Source organism: Prionailurus viverrinus, chromosome B1 (genome assembly GCF_022837055.1).
Source record: "Prionailurus viverrinus isolate Anna chromosome B1, UM_Priviv_1.0, whole genome shotgun sequence".
Classification (NCBI taxonomy): domain Eukaryota; kingdom Metazoa; phylum Chordata; class Mammalia; order Carnivora; family Felidae; genus Prionailurus; species Prionailurus viverrinus.
The window spans coordinates 21,219,132-21,239,129 of NC_062564.1; the positions used below are offsets into that span (position 1 = coordinate 21,219,132).

The 19,998-nt window shown below is 38.0% G+C and overlaps 1 protein-coding gene across 3 annotated transcripts in view; it reads right to left on the reverse strand.

The window, feature by feature from the left end:
• Positions 1-542: 542 nt before the first annotated feature.
• The window catches only part of VPS37A (VPS37A subunit of ESCRT-I), a 56,023-nt gene continuing 36,567 nt past the window's right edge, over positions 543-19,998 (reverse strand). For 2 of the 3 annotated variants that reach the window (XM_047854829.1, XM_047854831.1), the window contains 6 exons: positions 18,209-18,336; positions 18,069-18,127; positions 17,923-17,991; positions 13,789-13,932; positions 12,760-12,840; positions 9,933-11,180 (listed from right to left, as the gene is read on the reverse strand). In XM_047854829.1, coding sequence (XP_047710785.1) covers positions 12,760-12,840; positions 13,789-13,932; positions 17,923-17,991; positions 18,069-18,127; positions 18,209-18,336 — 481 coding nt within the window. In that variant the 3' untranslated portion in view covers positions 9,933-11,180. Of the gene's footprint in view, positions 1,215-9,932; positions 11,181-12,759; positions 12,841-13,788; positions 13,933-17,922; positions 17,992-18,068; positions 18,128-18,208; positions 18,337-19,998 lie in introns of those variants that run through there. The other variant, XM_047854830.1, reaches the window with a different exon arrangement.

The window sequence follows — 19,998 nt, forward strand, 5'->3', positions numbered from 1 at the left end:
AATGAGTATAGCTAACACTGCTGCATGATATATATTAAGACAGTTAATCCTTAACAATTCTCATCACAAGGAAAATTTTTGCTTTTTTTGCTTTTTTAGTGTAACTACTGTAGATGAGATGATGGATGCCAAGTAAACTTATTGTAATCATTTCACAATGTATATAGGTCAAACCATTATGCTATATATCTTAAACTTACACAGCGATGTACGTCAACTTCATCCCAATAAAACAGAAAACAGAGAAAGGGCAAGAAAGCTACATTGCTGAAATCTCTAACAGGAAAGGTTTGGAGGGGATATAGCAATATATTTAAATAAAATAATACAGTATTCAGTTGACCTTTGAACAACATTAAACTGCACAGTTTCGGGGTGCCTGGGTGGCTCAGTCGGTTAAGCGTCCGACTTTGGCTCAGGGCATGATCTCACAGTTCGTGAGTTTGAGCCCTGTGTCAGGCTCTGTGCTGACAGCTTGGAGCCTGGAGCCTGCTTTGGATTCTGTGTCTCCCTCTCTCTGTGCCCCTCCCCCACTTGTGCTCAGTCTCTCTCTCACTTTGTCTCTCAAAAATAAATAAACAAAAAAAATTTTAAACTGCACAGTTCCACATATATGTGGAATTTATTTCTATGAATACAGTACAGTGGGGTAAATGTATTTTCTTTATGATTTTAACATTTTCTTTTCTCTAACTCACTTTATTCTAGGAATACAGTATATATTATGTATAACATACAAAATATGTGGCTATCTATGTTATCAATAAGGCTTCTAGTCAATAGTAGGCTACTGACAGGTAAGTTTTTGAAGAGTCAAAACCTGTATGTGGATTTTTGTGCAGGAAGTGGGCACCCTTAACCTCCACATTGTTCGAAGGTCAACTGTAATTATTTATGTATTAATCATTTAAAAACAAAACTTTAATACATTAGAGACTTGTAATATAAAAGTACTGTTAATGTAAATAAAACACGTATAATTCCTTAAGAATATAAAATTTGAGCATGCTCTGAGGAATATTTGTTCATTTTCTGCAATTTACTGTATGTAGTAAGAATACTGTGTTAATGATACTTAGGATATACTTGTAATGGATTTTGCATTTTTATAACACAACTCACTACATGCCATTCTTGTAGTTATCAATTCTTAGAAACTTCTTTGCCTAATATGGAGGATGAGATTTTAATTTCTTCTGTTTGGCAGTTTATATCTACAAAAATACAGAAATAAAGAAAAATTAAAAAATAAATTTTTAATGTTTCTATTTTTAAGAGAGAGTGAGTGAGCAGGGGAAGGGCAGAGAGAGAGGGAGACACAGAATCCGAAGCAGGCTCCAGGCTCTGAGCTGTCAGCACAGAGCCTGACACGGAGCTCGAACTCACAAGCCGTGAGATCATGACCTGAGCCGAAGTTGGATGCTCAACCGACTGAGCCACCCAGGTGCCCCCAGCAATAGAAAAAATTTTTAGAAATGAGTAAATAGGGGCGTCTGGTTGGCTCAGTCAGTTAAGTGCCTATTTCAGCTGAGGTCATGATCTCGCGGTTTGCCCCACATCGGGCTCTGCGCTAATAGCATGGAGTCTGCTTGGGTTCTCCCTCTCCCTCTCTCTCTGCCCCTTTGCTGCTTTCTCTCTCTCTCAAAATAAATAAATTAAAAAAAAATTTAACAAATTAGAATAAGTACACAAAACTATACATTTATTTTAAAATACAAATAGTATGTGATATTTTAAAATGTCTTTAATGTGATGCCTTTCACATCAGACACAAACTTTTTTCAGCCTCCCCATTTTACAAGATACTGTAATTTACACAATATGTTCATTTAGACTACTTATTAGAAGTTAATCTAACACTGATATTTATACAAAAGGTTACATTTATTGCATATTAAAAGTTTATTATGCTTTCACAGGGTCTTGAAAGAGTATGGCTAATCCAAGACTAAAATTGCTAATAGCATAATTTCATTAAAAAAAAATTTTTTTTAACGTTTATTCATTTTTGAGAGAAGAGACAGAGCATGAATGGGGAAGGGGCAGAGAGAGGGAGACACAGAATCTGAAAGAGACTCCAGGCTCTGAGCTGTCAGCACAGAGCGCAACACGGGGCTTGAACTCACGGACCACGAGATCCTGAGCTAAATTCGGACACTCAACTGACTGAGCCACCCAGGCACCGCTAGCATAATTTCATTTTAAATCAAACATGAAGAGAGTAGGGGCAAGATGGCGGCTTAGGAGGACGCTGGGCTCACCGCACGTCCTGCTGATCACTTAGATTCCATCTACATCTGCCTAAATAACCCAGAAAACCGCCAGAGGATTAGCAGAACGGAGTCGCCGGAGCCAAACGCAGACGAGAGGCCCACGGAAGAGGGTAGGAAGGGCGGCGAGGCGGTGCGCGCTCCACGGACTGGCGGGAGGGAGCCGGGGCGGAGGGGCGGCTCGCCGGCCAAGCACAGCCACCGAGTCTGGCTTGCAAAAGCGGAGGGGCCTGACGGACTGTGTTCCCACAACAAGCGCGACTTAGCGTCTGGGAGGTCATAAGTTAACAGCTCTGCTCGGAAAGCGGGAAGGCTGGAGGACAAAGGGAGGGAGAGCTGCTGAGCCCCCTGACAACAGAGCTCAGTTTGGTGGGGAACAAAGGCGCTCGCCAGCGCCATCTCCCCCGCCCATCCCCCAGCCGAAATCCCAAAGAGAACCTGTTCCTGCCGGGGAACTTGCTCGCTCCGCGCAAACACCCAACTCTGCGCTTCGGCGGAGCCAAACCTCCGGCAGCGGATCTGACTCCCTCCCGCTGCCACAGGGCCCCTCCTGAAGTGGATCACCTAAGGAGAAGCGATCTAAGCCTGCCCCTCCTGCCCCCGAGCACCTTGCCTACCCACCCCAGCTAATACGCCAGATCCCCAGCATCACAAGCCTGGCACGGTGCAAGTAGCCCAGACGAGCCACACCACCCCACAGTGAATCCCGCCCCTAGGAGAGGGGAAGAGAAGGCACACACCAGTCTCACCGTGGCCCCAGCGGTGGGCTGGGGACAGACATCAGGTCTGACTGCGGCCCCGCCCACCAACTCCAGTTATACACTACAGCACAGGGGAAGTGCCCTGCAGGTCCGCACCACTCCAGGGACTATCCAAAATGACCAAGCGGAAGAACTCCCCTCAGAAGAATCTCCAGGAAATAACAACAGCTAATGAGCTGATCAAAAAGGATTTAAATAATATAACAGAAAGTGAATTTAGAATAATAGTCATAAAATTAATCGCTGGGCTTGAAAACAGTATACAGGACAGCAGAGAATCTCTTGCTACAGAGATCAAGGGACTAAGGAACAGTCACGAGGAGCTGAAAAACGCTTTAAACGAAATGCATAACAAAATGGAAACCACCACAGCTCGGCTTGAAGAGGCAGAGGAGAGAATAGGTGAACTAGAAGATAAAGTTATGGAAAAAGAGGAAGCTGAGAAAAAGAGAGATAAAAAAATCCAGGAGTATGAGGGGAAAATTAGAGAATTAAGTGATACACTAAAAAGAAATAATATACGCATAATTGGTATCCCAGAGGAGGAAGAGAGAGGGAAAGGTGCTGAAGGGGTACTTGAAGAAATAATAGCTGAGAACTTCCCTGAACTGGGGAAGGAAAAAGGCATTGAAATCCAAGAGGCACAGAGAACTCCCTTCAGACGTAACTTGAATCGATCTTCTGCACGACATATCATAGTGAAACTGGCAAAATACAAGGATAAAGAGAAAATTCTGAAAGCAGCAAGGGGTAAACGTGCCCTCACATATAAAGGGAGACCTATAAGACTCGTGACTGATCTCTCTTTTGAAACTTGGCAGGCCAGAAAGAATTGGCACGAGATTTTCAGGGTGCTAGACAGAAAAAATATGCAGCCGAGAATCCTTTATCCAGCAAGTCTGTCATTTAGAATAGAAGGAGAGATAAAGGTCTTCCCAAACAAACAAAAACTGAAGGAATTTGTCACCACTAAACCAGCCCTACAAGAGATCCTAAGGGGGACCCTGTGAGACAAAGTCCCAGAGACATCACTACAAGCATAAAACATACAGACATCACAATGACTCTAAACCCGTATCTTTCTATAATAACACTGAATGTAAATGGATTAAATGCGCCAACCAAAAGACATAGGGTATCAGAATGGATAAAAAAACAAGACCCATCTATTTGCTGTCTACAAGAGACTCATTTTAGACCTGAGGACACCTTTAGATTGAGAGTGAGGGGATGGAGAACTATTTATCATGCGACTGGAAACCAAAAGAAAGCTGGAGTAGCCATACTTATATCAGACAAACTAGACTTTAAATTAAAGGCTGTAACAAGAGATGAAGAAGGACATTATATAATAGTTACAGGGTCTATCCATCAGGAAGAGCTAACAATTATAAATGTCTATGCACCGAATACCGGAGCCCCCAAATATATAAAACAATTACTCATAAACATAAGCAACCTTATTGATAAGAATGTGGTAATTGCAGGGGACTTTAATACACCACTTACAGAAATGGATAGATCCTCTAGACACACGGTCAATAAAGAAACAAGGGCCCTGAATGAGACATTGGATCAGACGGACTTGACAGATATATTTAGAACTCTGCATCCCAAAGCAACAGAATATACTTTCTTCTCGAGTGCACATGGAACATTCTCCAAGATAGATCATATACTGGGTCACAAAACAGCCCTTCATAAGTTTACAAGAATTGAAATTATACCATGCTTACTTTCAGACCACAATGCTATGAAGCTTGAAATCAACCACAGAAAAAAGTCTGGAAAACCTCCAAAAGCATGGAGGTTAAAGAACACCCTACTAACGAATGAGTGGGTCAACCAGGCAATTAGAGAAGAAATTAAAAAATATATGGAAACAAATGAAAATGAAAATACAACAATCCAAACGCTTTGGGACGCAGCAAAGGCAGTCCTGAGAGGAAAATACATTGCAATCCAGGCCTATCTCAAGAAACAAGAAAAATCCCAAATACAAAATCTAACAGCACACCTAAAGGAACTAGAAGCAGAACAGCAAAGGCAGCCTAAGCCCAGCAGAAGAAGAGAAATAATAAAGATCAGGGCAGAAATAAACAATATAGAAACTAAAAAAACTGTAGAGCAGATCAACGAAACCAAGAGTTGGTTTTTTGAAAAAATAAACAAAATTGACAAACCTCTAGCCAGGCTTCTCAAAAAGAAAAGGGAGATGACCCAAATAGATAAAATCATGAATGAAAATGGAATTATTACAACCAATCCCTCAGAGATACAAACAATTATCAGGGAATACTATGAAAAATTATATGCCAACAAACTGGACAACCTGGAAGAAATGGACAAATTCCTGAACAACCACACTCTTCCAAAACTCAATCAGGAGGAAATAGAAAGCTTGAACAGACCCATAACCAGCGAAGAAATTGAATCGGTTATCAAAAATCTCCCAACAAATAAGAGTCCAGGACCAGATGGCTTCCCAGGGGAGTTCTACCAGACGTTTAAAGCAGAGATAATACCTATCCTTCTCAAGCTATTCCAAGAAATAGAAAGGGAAGGAAAACTTCCAGACTCATTCTATGAAGCCAGTATTACTTTGATTCCTAAACCAGACAGAGACCCAGTAAAAAAAGAGAACTACAGGCCAATATCCCTGATGAATATGGATGCAAAAATTCTCAATAAGGTACTAGCAAATCGAATTCAACGGCATATAAAAAGAATTATTCACCATGATCAAGTGGGATTCATTCCTGGGATGCAGGGCTGGTTCAACATTCGCAAATCAATCAATGTGATACATCACATTAACAAAAAAAAAGAGAAGAACCATATGATCCTGTCAATCGATGCAGAAAAGGCCTTCGACAAAATCCAGCACCCTTTCTTAATAAAAACCCTTGAGAAAGTCGGGATAGAAGGAACATACTTAAAGATCATAAAAGCCATTTATGAAAAGCCCACAGCTAACATCATCCTCAACGGGGAAAAACTGAGAGCTTTTTCCCTGAGATCAGGAACACGACAAGGATGCCCACTCTCACCGCTGCTGTTTAACATAGTGCTGGAAGTTCTAGCATCAGCAATCAGACAACAAAAGAAATCAAAGGCATCCAAATTGGCAAAGATGAAGTCAAGCTTTCGCTTTTTGCAGATGACATGATATTATACATGGAAAATCCGATAGACTCCACCAAAAGTCTGCTAGAACTGATACAGGAATTCAGCAAAGTTGCAGGATACAAAATCAATGTACAGAAATCAGTTGCATTCTTATACACTAACAATGAAGCAACAGAAAGACAAATAAAGAAACTGATCCCATTCACAATTGCACCAAGAAGCATAAAATACCTAGGAATAAATCTAACCAAAGATGTAAAGGATCTGTATGCTGAAAATTATAGAAAGCTTATGAAGGAAATTGAAGAAGATTTAAAGAAATGGAAAGACATTCCCTGCTCATGGATTGGAAAAATAAATATTGTCAAAATGTCAATACTACCCAAAGCTATCTACACATTCAATGCAATCCCAATCAAAATTGCACCAGCATTCTTCTCGAAACTAGAACAAGCAATCCTAAAATTCATATGGAACCACAAAAGGCCCCGAATAGCCAAAGGAATTTTGAAGAAGAAGACCAAAGCAGGAGGCATCACAATCCCAGACTTTAGCCTCTACTACAAAGCTGTCATCATCAAGACAGCATGGTATTGGCACCAAAACAGACACATAGACCAATGGAATAGAATAGAAACCCCAGAACTAGACCCACAAACGTATGGCCAACTCATCTTTGACAAAGCAGGAAAGAACATCCAATGGAAAAAAGACAGCCTCTTTAACAAATGGTGCTGGGAGAACTGGACAGCAACATGCAGAAGGTTGAAACTAGACCACTTTCTCACACCATTCACAAAAATAAACTCAAAATGGATAAAGGACCTAAATGTGAGACAGGAAACCATCAAAACCTTAGAGGAGAAAGCAGGAAAAGACCTCTCTGACCTCAGCCGTAGCAATCTCTTACTGGACACATCCCCAAAGGCAAGGGAATTAAAAGCAAAAGTGAATTACTGGGACCTTATGAAGATAAAAAGCTTCTGCACAGCCAAGGAAACAACCAACAAAACGAAAAGGCAACCAACGGAATGGGAAAAGATATTCGCAAATGACATATCGGACAAAGGGCTAGTATCCAAAATCTATAAAGAGCTCACCAAACTCCACACCCGAAAAACAAATAACCCAGTGAAGAAATGGGCAGAAAACATGAATAGACACTTCTCTAAAGAAGACATCCGGATGGCCAACAGGCACATGAAAAGATGTTCAGCGTCGCTCCTTATCAGGGAAATACAAATCAAAACCACACTCAGGTATCACCTCACGCCAGTCAGAGTGGCCAAAATGAACAAATCCGGAGACTATAGATGCTGGAGAGGATGTGGAGAAACGGGAACCCTCTTGCACTGTTGGTGGGAATGCAAATTGGTGCAGCCGCTCTGGAAAGCAGTGTGGAGGTTCCTCAGAAAATTAAAAATAGACCTACCCTATGACCCAGCAATAGCACTGCTAGGAATTTATCCAAGGGATACAGGAGCGCTGATGCATAGGGCCACGTGTACCCCAATGTTCATAGCAGCACTCTCAACAATAGCCAAATTATGGAAAGAGCCTAAATGTCCATCAACTGATGAATGGATAAAGAAATTGTGGTTTATATACACAATGGAATATTACGTGGCAATGAGAAAAAATGAAATATGGCCTTTCGTAGCAACGTGGATGGAACTGGAGAGTGTGATGCTAAGTGAAATAAGCCATACAGAGAAAGACAGATACCATATGGTTTCACTCTTATGTGGATCCTGAGAAACTTCACAGGAACCCATGGGGGAGGGGAAGGAAAAAAAAAAAAAAGAGGTTAGAATGGGAGAGAGCCAAAGCATAAGAGACTTAAAAACTGAGAACAAACTGAGGGTTGATGGGGGGTGGGAGGGAGGAGAGGGTGGGTGATGGGTATTGAGGAGGGCACCTTTTGGGATGAGCACTGGGTGTTGTATGGAAACCAATTTGTCAATAAATTTCATAAAAAAAAAAAAAAAAAAAAAAAAAAAAAAAAATCAAACATGAAGAGTTTTATTTAGGGCAACTGGTTTAAAGCACAGGTAATAAACCAATGTAAAACTGACTCAAAGCAGATTACTTCCCAACTAGTAATATTCAGAGCTCAAGTGACTTGTTATTTAGTGATATTCAAGAAAATTTAATGATATGAAGTAGGTAAGAACTCTGATCACAATTTAGCAATCAACAGAGGAACTTTTTTTAGAATAAAGGTAGGTGAAGACAAGGGAAACCTTGGCATACGATTTTATTTTTTAAGACCAGTTTACATTCTTGCCCTAAAAATGAATTCCAATTTTCACTGAAATTCCTTCAATTTAAGCATATGTAACTTGTGATCAAACTTACCTGTTAAACAACCTCTACTCCAATATAAATTTCCTAGTCTAGTTTATTCCTAGAACATCTTCCAATTTGGAGACAGGTATATTTTTTTTTTTAATTTTTTTTTTCTAACGTTTATTCATTTTTGAGACAGAGAGAGACAGAACATGAACGGGGGGGAGGTGCAGAGACAGAGGGAGACACAGAATCGGAAGCAGGCTCCAGGCTCCGAGCCATCAGCCCAGAGCCCGATGAGGGGCTCGAACTCACGGACCGCGAGATCGTGACCTGAGTTGAAGTCAGACACTTAACCGACTGAGCCACCCAGGCGCCCCGGAGACAGGTATCTTTACTGTACATCCAATTTATTTAGAAAACTTTCTTCTATTTTGAGATATCAGTGTTTAAGTTTCTACCCATGACAAACCTCTACTCTGAATAATATTCCCGATTTCCATCTGGTCTTCTATTATATGTTAAAGTAAAACCAGAAACTGCCTTGGCAGCCATTTGCCCCGCCGTTATGACTTCTCCAGATGACCAATTTTTAGAAGAAAACAACATGGCCATAAAATTACCCCCCAAATCACTTACTTTCCATTGCAAAAGAAAACCAAAGTTCAGAGAATTATTCAAATGCAGACTTTCTTCTATCTTGGACAACTTACACAACCTATATCTGAACTAAATTGTCTGTTGGTTAAATGCAGATATTCACGATCAAACTTTTTTGTAATGACTAGGTTGTAAGGAGGCTGTCTAATTTTGGAAGGAGAAAGCAAGCTATGTTAACTGGTAGAGAATGAAAGTAGGCATTTTGGCTTAGAGAATAAGAAACACTGAGATGAATTATGTAATTATGTATTAGAAATTTGCTGTATAAGAAAACTTATGTTTTTTGTTTGTTTTTGTTTTGTTGTTGTTGTCTCTGTGGAGGGGAAAGGAGATGAGCACCCAAGCACCTAAACCATGTGTGAGTGGATGTTTTATAGTATTTCCACAGGGACTTTTTTTGAATAGATGTTTAAGTACATTGGTAGATCAAATGGACTGATGTCCCTTCGGAATGACTGTGATCTGCTGGTTTCTTGCTATGGGTTCTACAGTTTCTAAGAAAGCTACCTGATGGTCTGCAAAAGACAATTATGTCCTCCAGTGCAGTGACTGCTGGACAACTGGAAGTTCTGCTGGTCTGTGTGTAAGGAAAGGTTTCTAAATACCCAGAAGGCTGCCACAAATTTAAGACACTTACCTGAGTTCTTTCATATACAAATCCTTAAAAATAATGTCTGGTCATTTTGAAGATTAAACAGCATGCCCTTAGTACAGCGCCAGTGAGACAGGCAATTAATGAAAGTTAATTTATTTATTCCAATTATATATTTATAGTCCATATGAATACTTGCTTTTCCATAAACAGAGACTAAGAACTAAGTAATTGTCAAGTCTAAGAAAATAATTTTATTCTTCCTAAAGTTCTATTGCCAGAACATGTAGAGAAAGAAAAAGAATGAAGAAAAAAAACACTGTACCAAATGCTGGCATTTGGAATGACAATACATACTGGGATGAAATTTAAATGAAAATATGTGTTAGGTTGTTTTGTGATTTAGATACCCTTACCAAAGCCTCAGATACATATAGTTCCAGATTTTCTCCTTTATTAGCTTTCACAGCTACCTATAAAATGTGTTCTTCCTATAACATTGTATAGAAGCAAATTGCTGAACGTAGCACAATTTAAAAAGAATTTTCAATAAAATTAAATAAAAACTAGATTGCCTAAAAATTAAATATTAATTTTATTACTAAAGCTGTTCTCTATGAAAAGCTAACTCACAGTAAAGATCAAAAGAATTCATTGACTTCTGTGTCTAGAATTACTACTTATTAACAAAAAGATTGTTTTTAACATTAGGAATTTAGAAAGTATATTATTATCCAATCACAAACCTATTAGCTACTTATATAAAAACATTATTATGAAAGGTTGTTGGACTAGATGAAATGGAAGGCAATCTTCTTCTATTAGGTAAAATATACATTTACTTGTATTGCTTCTTAAATGTATCTTTAATTTTAAAAATTAAATCATGTATGAGCAGCTGATGTATTCTTTTCATTTAGTGTTATTAAAAGTTACCTTTTTGAGACGGCACATTTGTAGGCATGGTGTTTCCTGACATTATGAATATTTAAAAACAAATGTTTTTTGAAAATTTATCATCTGGAAATGAAAAATAAGGCTTTCTACAGTTGAAAATAGTAATTTTTCAAAAAGGTTGACAGGAAAAATATCTAAACAAACCATTCTTGATAAAGAAAGGAGGCAGTTTCAAATTAAAAATATAAATTTAAATGAGGCAATTTTTATAAAATATTGATACTAGCTAAAATCACATGCATAGGTACTTAATAACAGAGGGCCAGCAGTGAAACTTAAATATGATAGGATTTATCAACAATAAATAAACATTTATAGTGCAAATCGTGCAGAAAAATTTCTCAAAGCAAAGACCATAGCAATCATTCTAATCTGTACAAAATCAGTCTCAGTTCTGTATACAATCTATACAGGGTATCTATGAATTCAGTCACTGTGATGAAATACCAATTTGCAAATCATACATATTAATTTGCTTATTAGTCTTGTGTCATTTCTGTCTTGGTAGGTTTTCAGGAAAATCTGAAAAGAAAAGAACATAGACAACCCTAAGATTTAACTTAAGATGATAAATTCTCATCTCTTGATGTTCTCTTCCAATTCAGACATGTCTTTAAGAAGATAACTGGACTATGAGGGAAAAAAGGTGGGGAAAGGATTCTAGCATGTTCATATAAACAATTACTCAGTGCCCACTCTCTTCTTAAACTGTGATATGAAAAATCAACCCCTCCCCAAGGGACTGACAGTATGATTTAAAAAACAAGATATAAAACAAGTCAATGTTGGCACTAACGTTATGTACAACTAGATGAAGAGAAGGGGCAGATGAGTTTGAGGTGGAGAGAAGAAATTCCTGCCATTTCCCTCGCTATAAATGCTCCCAGGGAGGTTCCCATGCTCCCTTCTCAGAGTGCACTGCTTCAGCCCACCTGAATGAGCAAAGAACCACAGACATGACGCTAATCTGCTGGCCAAGCTGCTGCCGGGTCAGCCTATTTGCTGGGGATTTGTAGTGAAACCCCGGTTAGTCGCCGTGAGCTACTTGAACCATCCTAATACGGTCAGGCCTGTGGGCAGCAATGGTGGAGCATGTGTAAGTGTAACAAAGAAAGGCTCTCTGAAGAGCAAGGTGGGGGAAGCACATGAGAGTGAGAGACAGAAAAGAACAGATGCGAAAATGAGAAACAAGCAGCCTTGGCAAGGGTGTGAGAAGAAGCCTTTGGTTATTACAGCCTCCTGCCCTGTTTTCAAGCTCAGCATCTGAGCTGTCCTTTCCTACATTTTGGCTCTACAAACTATCTCTGCATTGTTCAATAACACAAGCTTTTACTCAAATTTGGTGGGGTGGGCAATAGTTTTGACAACCAAATCATTCCTAAAACTAGATAGATGGAGAGGAAAAGGAAGAGAGTGTTGGGACTGAACAAAGACACAGTAATAAGAGAAAGAACATCAAATGGAGAACGTATGGGGAAAATGGAAAATTAAAGTGGGTGCTCTCGAATATATGCCAGATTATAGAGGGCTTAAAACCAGAGAGAAATTTAATAGTGATACTGCCATTGCTAAGTTCTAGAGCAGAGAAATTATACCATTGGCTGGTTTTAGGAAGATCATTCTGTCAGTGCTCTATAGGAAGGGGAAAGCCTCAATTCAGGGGACTGGCAAAACATTTACTGGAATAATCCTGGTGTGAGATGGAAAAGAGACAGACTGGAAGTTCATCTTAAAGGAAGAAATGACAAAGGAGACTAGTGAGAAATGTCAACTAAGTGATACGGTTTACTCCATATACCAGCTAAGAGAAAGGTACTAATCATAGATAGAGTTTATAATTCTACATACGTAGCTGTCAAAACACTAAAAAAACAAACACACAAAAAAACAAAAAAGAAATTCATTTAAGGCAACAGCACAGTGACAAAATATACAAAAGATTTCTATTGGTTAAATGCTTATGTATATAAAATTATACATAATGTATAACACAGAGCATTTTATATGTTGCATATAACACAAAAGCTAAGACAGAACTCAACAGGCACTGGTAAGAATACTTCAATTAAAGAATACTCAAACTTTCCGGAAAACAATTTACCTATAGTGGAGCATGGAATTGGCTGTGCGTTGTTATTGCTTGTTGAAGTTTCTCTTCCTTGGCTCTTCTACAGTGGCAAATCTAGAAGATTTAAAGTACCAGTCATTTCTCCAATGATTTACTTAATGCTTCCTACATTAGGACAGAATTCATATAAGAATCCTTTAACTTGTTGACATTTTTTACTTTTGAATGTTTAAGGTAGCTCAGAATTTGAAAATCATCACCCCACAAACATTGAATTGCATTTGGAAGATAACCTTTGCCTGTAAACTTCCAGAATGTAAAATAAACCTCTTTATATCAATTCTCTGATTATGTAATTTCAAATACCTGTGTTTTAAAAATATAAAAATCCTACTGTTGTTAATCAGGAAGATTAATTAAAACTTCAAGGTACAGTTATATAATATCAAAGAAGAATAAACTAGAAATCAATGCCTTGCAAATGCTATAACCATAGTTTTTAATGTGCCTAAACTTCAATTTTCTCTGATGGAAATGGGGATAACAAAATCTGGCCATGTTCCTTAATAGGATATGCATATATATCATACACATTTTATAAAGTTTATTAAGAAAAGGTTACTTTTAAAATGTGATGTTTCAGAGAAATTAGGTAAATATTTAGAACTTTATCGAAAGGCAAGATACTGTTAAATAGACTTTCTTGATCTTTCTTTAAATGTAATGAAAATCAGAACAGAAAAGAAACTATTCTAGAATGTTCTCAGTAACATTTACAAGTTTTAAAATAACTAAGTATACATTATTCCCTTTTGAAACAACTTGTTGAACATAAGAAGGTGCATAGCCTACAACCACTGACTAGACTTTAGCTGATATAGTAGCTTTAGAACAAAATCATAGTAAGATGCTGCTACCATTCTTAAAGAACAGAGGTTCTTTCGTCTCTTCTCATGGCACTCAAAACTCCAGCTCAGTACTGCGCTAACGTTTGCTCATGAATACAGTTAAGTAATTGGATATTGCACTGTCCCTTGTCCTCAACTGAAGAGTATTACATACTGTTCTCTTTTCCATGAAGCTACTGAGAAAATCATCTATTTCGGTTTTTCCCTCTAAGAAATCTTCAGCAATATTATCAGATTCTTCCTCAGCTTCATGAGCAGCTACTTTCAATCTTGCCTGCAAGGCACTCGCACTACAGCTCTGAAAAAGAAAATCAAGCGCTCATTTAGTTTATTTACACCGCTCAGAAAAATGAGACAGGGAAGGGAGAAATTCATTGTACGCCTTATATTGCGTCTTTTTGAGGAAATCTGCTACCACCCAAGTCCTCAGCTTTTGGAGATAAGGGTAGATACCTACCACAAAAAAACCCAATCCAAAGCTGCAAACCAGTAAATGAGGGAAACTGGGCCAATCAGTGTCTTCTGGGGATTTAGGAATTAGGTCATTGCGGTAGGCACCCTCTAAGAGGACACCTAATTATCCCCAGCTCCTGGTGTTGCTGCCCTTGTGTAAATCACCTTCACTTGAGGGTGGGCTGCACACAGGGACACACTTCTAATGAATATGGTGAAAGCGATGGGAATAAATTCAACCGAAAAGGCACAAGACCTGCACAAACACTGGTGAAAAAACTGAAGAAGTCCATGAATAAGCAGAAAGACATCTCGGGTGCATGGACTGGAAGACTTAACACTGTTAAGATGACAATACTACCCAAAGTGTTCTACACAGTCAATGTGATTCCTATCAAAATCTCCATGGCATTTTTGGCAGAAAAAGAAAAACCCATGCTAAAATTCATCAGAATCTCAAGTGACCCCAAATAGCCAAAATAATCTTGAAAAGGAAGAATAAAGACGCATATTTGCTGACTTCAAAACTTATTACAAAGTGACAGCAATCAAAACAGCGCTGAACTGACCTAAGAGACATGCAGACAAATGAAAGATCAAGCCCCAAGATATACCCTCACATACATGGTCAAATGTTTTCAAAAAGTGTGCCAAGACCATTCAGTGGGGGAAAAGAATGTTTTGGACAAATAGTGCAGGGACAACTGGATCTTCACATGCCACATGAAGGTGGACCCTTATTTTACCTCACATATAAAATTGAACTCAAAAAAAAAATGAACTTAAAGTGGACTGAAGACCTAATTGCCAGAAATAAGACTATTTTTAATAACAGTCATGCTAGTGGGTGTAAGGTGGCAACCCACTGATACATCACGTACACGAATGAACCATTTTCTTATCACCCTTGCCAATACTGGTCATCTATCTTTACAAGTCTGGCTCACATGGATGATGTAAAATTTGATTATTTTTATTACTGACAGGCTGAATGTCTTTTCAAATGTTTCCATTTATTTATTCATTGAACATTTATTGAGTATCTACTCTGTGCCAAGCACTGGACCCGGTACTGGGTATATGGGCGAATACAACACGGCATGCTTCTGCACTCATTGCAACAACAGTCTAATGAAATGATTTACATGCTTTAGAGTGAGAAGACGGACTCATCATTCCCGAAGATTCTGAGTGAGCACATCGAGACACAAGCGTAGGAATCAAGGTTGTATTTTTTAAGTGTTTCAAAAATAATCTCAAGCAATTATAAGTGGCACAGAAGACCGAGTATACCCGTAGGTTTATTGGACATTCATATTTCTTTTTGAGTTTCTTGTCTTTCCTTTGCCTATTTGTCAGGACTCTTTATGGGCCACTGGCATTCGTACGTGCTACATATGCTACAAATATTTGTTCCCTTTTCTTTTAATTTTGATATTATAATCTTCAGTATATGCAAGTTTTAAACTTATAGACAGATAAACAAAATTAATTTTTTTGTGCTTCTGCCTCTTGGATGATACTTGGAAGCATTTTCCCACCATAATCTCATAATTACCTTTCATAATTCTGGAATATTTTAAGTGTGTATGGTGTGACACAGGGATCTTCTTTCTAAATGGACTGCCAATTAAATAATTTATTAAACCCTCAATTTTCTCTGACCCATTACTCATATACACAAGTCTATTTCTGAATTGCACAGTCCGCTCCATAAAACCATTTTTCTCTTCCTACAAAAATAATCTTTTAAATTATGAGATTTTATAGTGTTATTCTAACACCTGGAAAGGGGGAGGGGTGGTTTCTTCCCCCATTGATTCTTTTTGTTCAAGCTCTTCCTGACCACTTTTAACCATTTAGTTTTTCAGATGAACTTTAGAATAAATCAAACTGAAAAAAAAAAACAAAAACAAAACTGGGGATTTTGACTAGAAGTACATTAGAGGCACCTGGTGGCTCAGTTGGCTAAACATCTGACTCTTGGATTTTGGCTCAGGTCATGACGTCGTGGGCTGTGAGTTCGAGCCTGACATCAGGCTCTGCGCTGAGAATGCAGAGCCTACTTGGGATTCTCTGTCTCCCTGTCTCTGCCTCTTCCCCACTCGTGCTCCCTCTCTCAAAATAAATACATAAAATAAAACTTGAAAAAGAAGTAGATTAAATTTTTTGGGGTGCCTGGGTGGCTCAGTCCATGCTGAGCATGGAGCCTACTTAAGATTTCTTTCTCTCTGCCCCTCTCCCCTGCTCACGCACTCTAAAATAAAATTTTTTTTAAGTAAATTTTTAAGTTATTTTGAGAAGAATGAAATCTTTATAATAGTGGATTCACTCCATGAATATTTTAGGTTGCTCCATTTACTCAAGTGTTCTTTTTTGTCATTCAGTAAAGTTTCCTAACTTCCTTCACCGGGTTCAGTTCTAGGTATTTTACAGTTCTGTTGCTATTGTAAATGAGTTTTTTTTCTCTACCTCACTTTGCATTAGTAGCTGCTGGAATCTCGGGGGAAACTTCCTCAATATGCTAGGATTTTTGCTTGTTTTTGGTAAACAACTATTTTATTTTTTCTTTTATACTGTACCTCTTTTTTCTTGTCTTGTTGCACTGGCCTGAACCTTTCCAGCATTGCTAAACAGGAGTTATATTGGGGCATCACTGTCTTATTCCTAATGTTAAGGGGATCTTGAAAATGTTTAGCAATTCAAATTTTTGCTGTTGGTTTCTAATATTCTTTATCAAGTTAAGGAATTAATTTCTATTCTTAGTTTACTAAAAATTTATAAAGAATCATAGGAATATTGTGAAAAGCTTATTCAGTATCTACTAAACTCTAATGTGCATTCAAGAGTATTTCATTGGATTCTCTCAGATTTTCTGGTTAAGAGGGAGGACAGTTTACATTTGATTCCTGACTCTGACACTTTCTATTTATATGACATCAGGGAAGTTATTTAATATCCCTGGGCCTCAGAATGTTTATCTGTACTATGAAAAAGTAGTACCAACGCCTACCTCCTAGGATTTTGAGGGAATAATGGGCAATATATGAAAACAACATAGTGCAGTGTAAGTTGAATTTTATAAATGCTTCAAGTAATTTTATAAAGTGATTTTTATTTTTTACTTAATTGGATCTCTAGCAAAGAGTCTACTATTTGTGGTGAATTAAACTTTACAATTTCATGTCTTTCCATTTGCTAAGTTTTCATTTAAGGTATCTGTACATAAGCTTAAAAGTGAGACTAAAGTTCAAGTTTTTTGTTGTTAGATTTTATTATAGAAGGTAAACTGGCATTATAATAACATTCCCAGAAAAGTTATTTATGGGGCTTTTTGTATTTTTCTGCTTTGGAACCAAATATGCTCTTGCATCAGAACAAATCATTTATAATGCCCCATAACTGAGAGCTATTCATCTCACTTAAAGGTATCAAGCCTTATAAAGAAAGTCGCCTAATAAATGCTTTCTGATAATGAAAGTAAGAATGTGGCTCATGCATACTGAGATTAAAAATTTTTCCTATGGGGTTCCTGGGTGGCTCAGTTGGTTTAGCGTCTGAATCTTGATTTAGGCTCAGGTCATGATCCCAGGATCATGGGATCAAGCCCCATATTGGGCTCTTTGCTGAGCATGGAACTTAAGATATTCTCTTTCTCTTTCTCTTACTCTCTCTCTCTCTCTCCCTCCCTCCCTCCGTCCCTCCCTCCCTCCCTCTCTCTTCCCCCACCCCTCCCCCGCCTCTCCCCAGTCTTGCACTCTCTCCCTTAAATAAATTAATTCATTAAATGTAAAAATAAAATCTTATGGTAACGGAAAAGAGCTAAACATCTTACCTCACTAAGTTCATGCTGCCTTTGCATCTTCTTTTCAAAAGTAGATTTCAGTTGTGTAAGCAACTCATACTAAAAGATTTAAAAAAAATGTTATTTGATTATATTTGTAAGTTGTATGAATTTCTTTAAAATGGTAACTAACTCACCTTATCTAAAACAATTTGCCTTTTGGCTTCCAAGCTGGGCTCCAAAAGAAGATTTTTTCCTGTAAGATAAATTTCTGGTTTATTTCTAGGTTAAAGATCATATTTTTCTCAGACAATTTAAGAAGTAAGGAAAGACATACTTGCTAGCTCTTCAATACTTTTTACTAAGTCATCCTTGTCGGTAATTATCTGTTTTAGTTGAGGCAAAGTCACAAATTGTTCCAGTAATATCTCCTCTTGTTCATTCATATCTGTAAGCTGTGATACACTAGCAGCACAACAGAAAAGTTCATGAGTATCAGTCATCTTGTTTTCTCCGTGATGACATATATTCACAATTTTTCCATTTTATTCAGCTGACAGGGCTCTAAATAATTTTTGAACTATCAGTTTTTATATATGCATGTAAGAATGCAAATTATAACCTTAAAAGCAAATAAAGTATCAACCAACCACAATGGAACACAAATTAGTCCGAGTGTAGCATCCAATCGTGACAGGAGAGTAGGGTTCATGAACAGTCACAACAAGTTAACTTCTCTGTACCTGTTTAGCTAAAAGGTGTGGGGTTATCATAATAAAAGGTGACTATATGCATATGTGTGTGTACAGATTCATAAAATATTTAAAGAAAAGCAATCATGGTGGACTAACCAAAAGTCAATATCCACGGGGTGAAAGCGGGAACTGGATGGGTGGATAGGAATGGAAGCTAAACCTTTATTAGTTTTGACTACAGATCCGTATTAAAGCATTATGTAGTTTAAAAAAATAAATTAAAGAAGTCTATAAAATTCAGAGTAAACAGAAATAAATGAAACTGGCTTTTTCTAAGTTACATACCATCCAGAGAAGTATTATTCAGAGACTTTAAAAAATAGTATTAGGCTGTACATTTCAGCCACAACACAAAAGAAATACAAAAACACAAAAGTATAAGAAACAAACTCTTATCCTGAATTCAAGAATCACAGTAATAATATTGGTATTGTAGTTTTGAAAAAGAACAAGTGCCTTTCAGAGAAAGGACTTTAGGCCAGAGAAAATAAATTTCATGATGATCCCATGGCATCTTTGTTTTGTCAGAAAGGACATAGAAGCCAATGTCAAGAATTTGCTAGTGACTAAAGACAGAATGCTTACGTATCAAAAAGAATAATGACTGCAATAGACTGAAACATATCAAATACAGTTTAAAAAAAATCCATGAATTCTTAGTAGAAAGTAGATTCTACTTTAAATTCTTAGTAGAAAGAACTACTTTCTGAAAGAACAGAAACAAACCAAAACCTTCACGTATCAGAAAGTTGGGAGCTTACGTGTGCATCAACTCAATATTCTGAAAATTGATAAAAAACCAAATAAGCATTTGTCTTTCTGTTCCTATATGAAGTGTATTTAAAGGGGCGCCTGGGTGGCGCAGTCGGTTAAGCGTCCGACTTCAGCCAGGTCACGATCTCGCGGCCTGTGAGTTCGAGCCCCACGTCAGGCTCTGGGCTGATGGCTCAGAGCCTGGAGCCTGTTTCCGATTCTGTGTCTCCCTCTCTCTCTGCCCCTCCCCCGTTCATGCTCTGTCTCTGTCCCAAAAATAAATAAATGTTGAAAAAAAAAAATTAAAAAAAAAAATAAATAAATACAACTAAATACTTGATTAAGAAAGTTCATCTTCCTGGGGCTCCTGGGTGGCTCAGTCGGTTAAGCGTCCGACTTTAGCTCAGGTCTTGATCTTGTGGTTCATGGGTTCGAGCCCTGTGTCGGGCTCTGTGCTGACAGCTCAGAGCCTAGAGCCTGTTTCTGATGCTGTGTCTCCCTCTCTCTCTGCCCCTACCCTGCTCACGCTGTCTCAAAAATAAATAAACATTAAAAAAAAAAGTTTTTAAAGAAAGTTCATCTTCCAGAATTCTGGCCTTTTCTGGAAGTAGAAAATCAC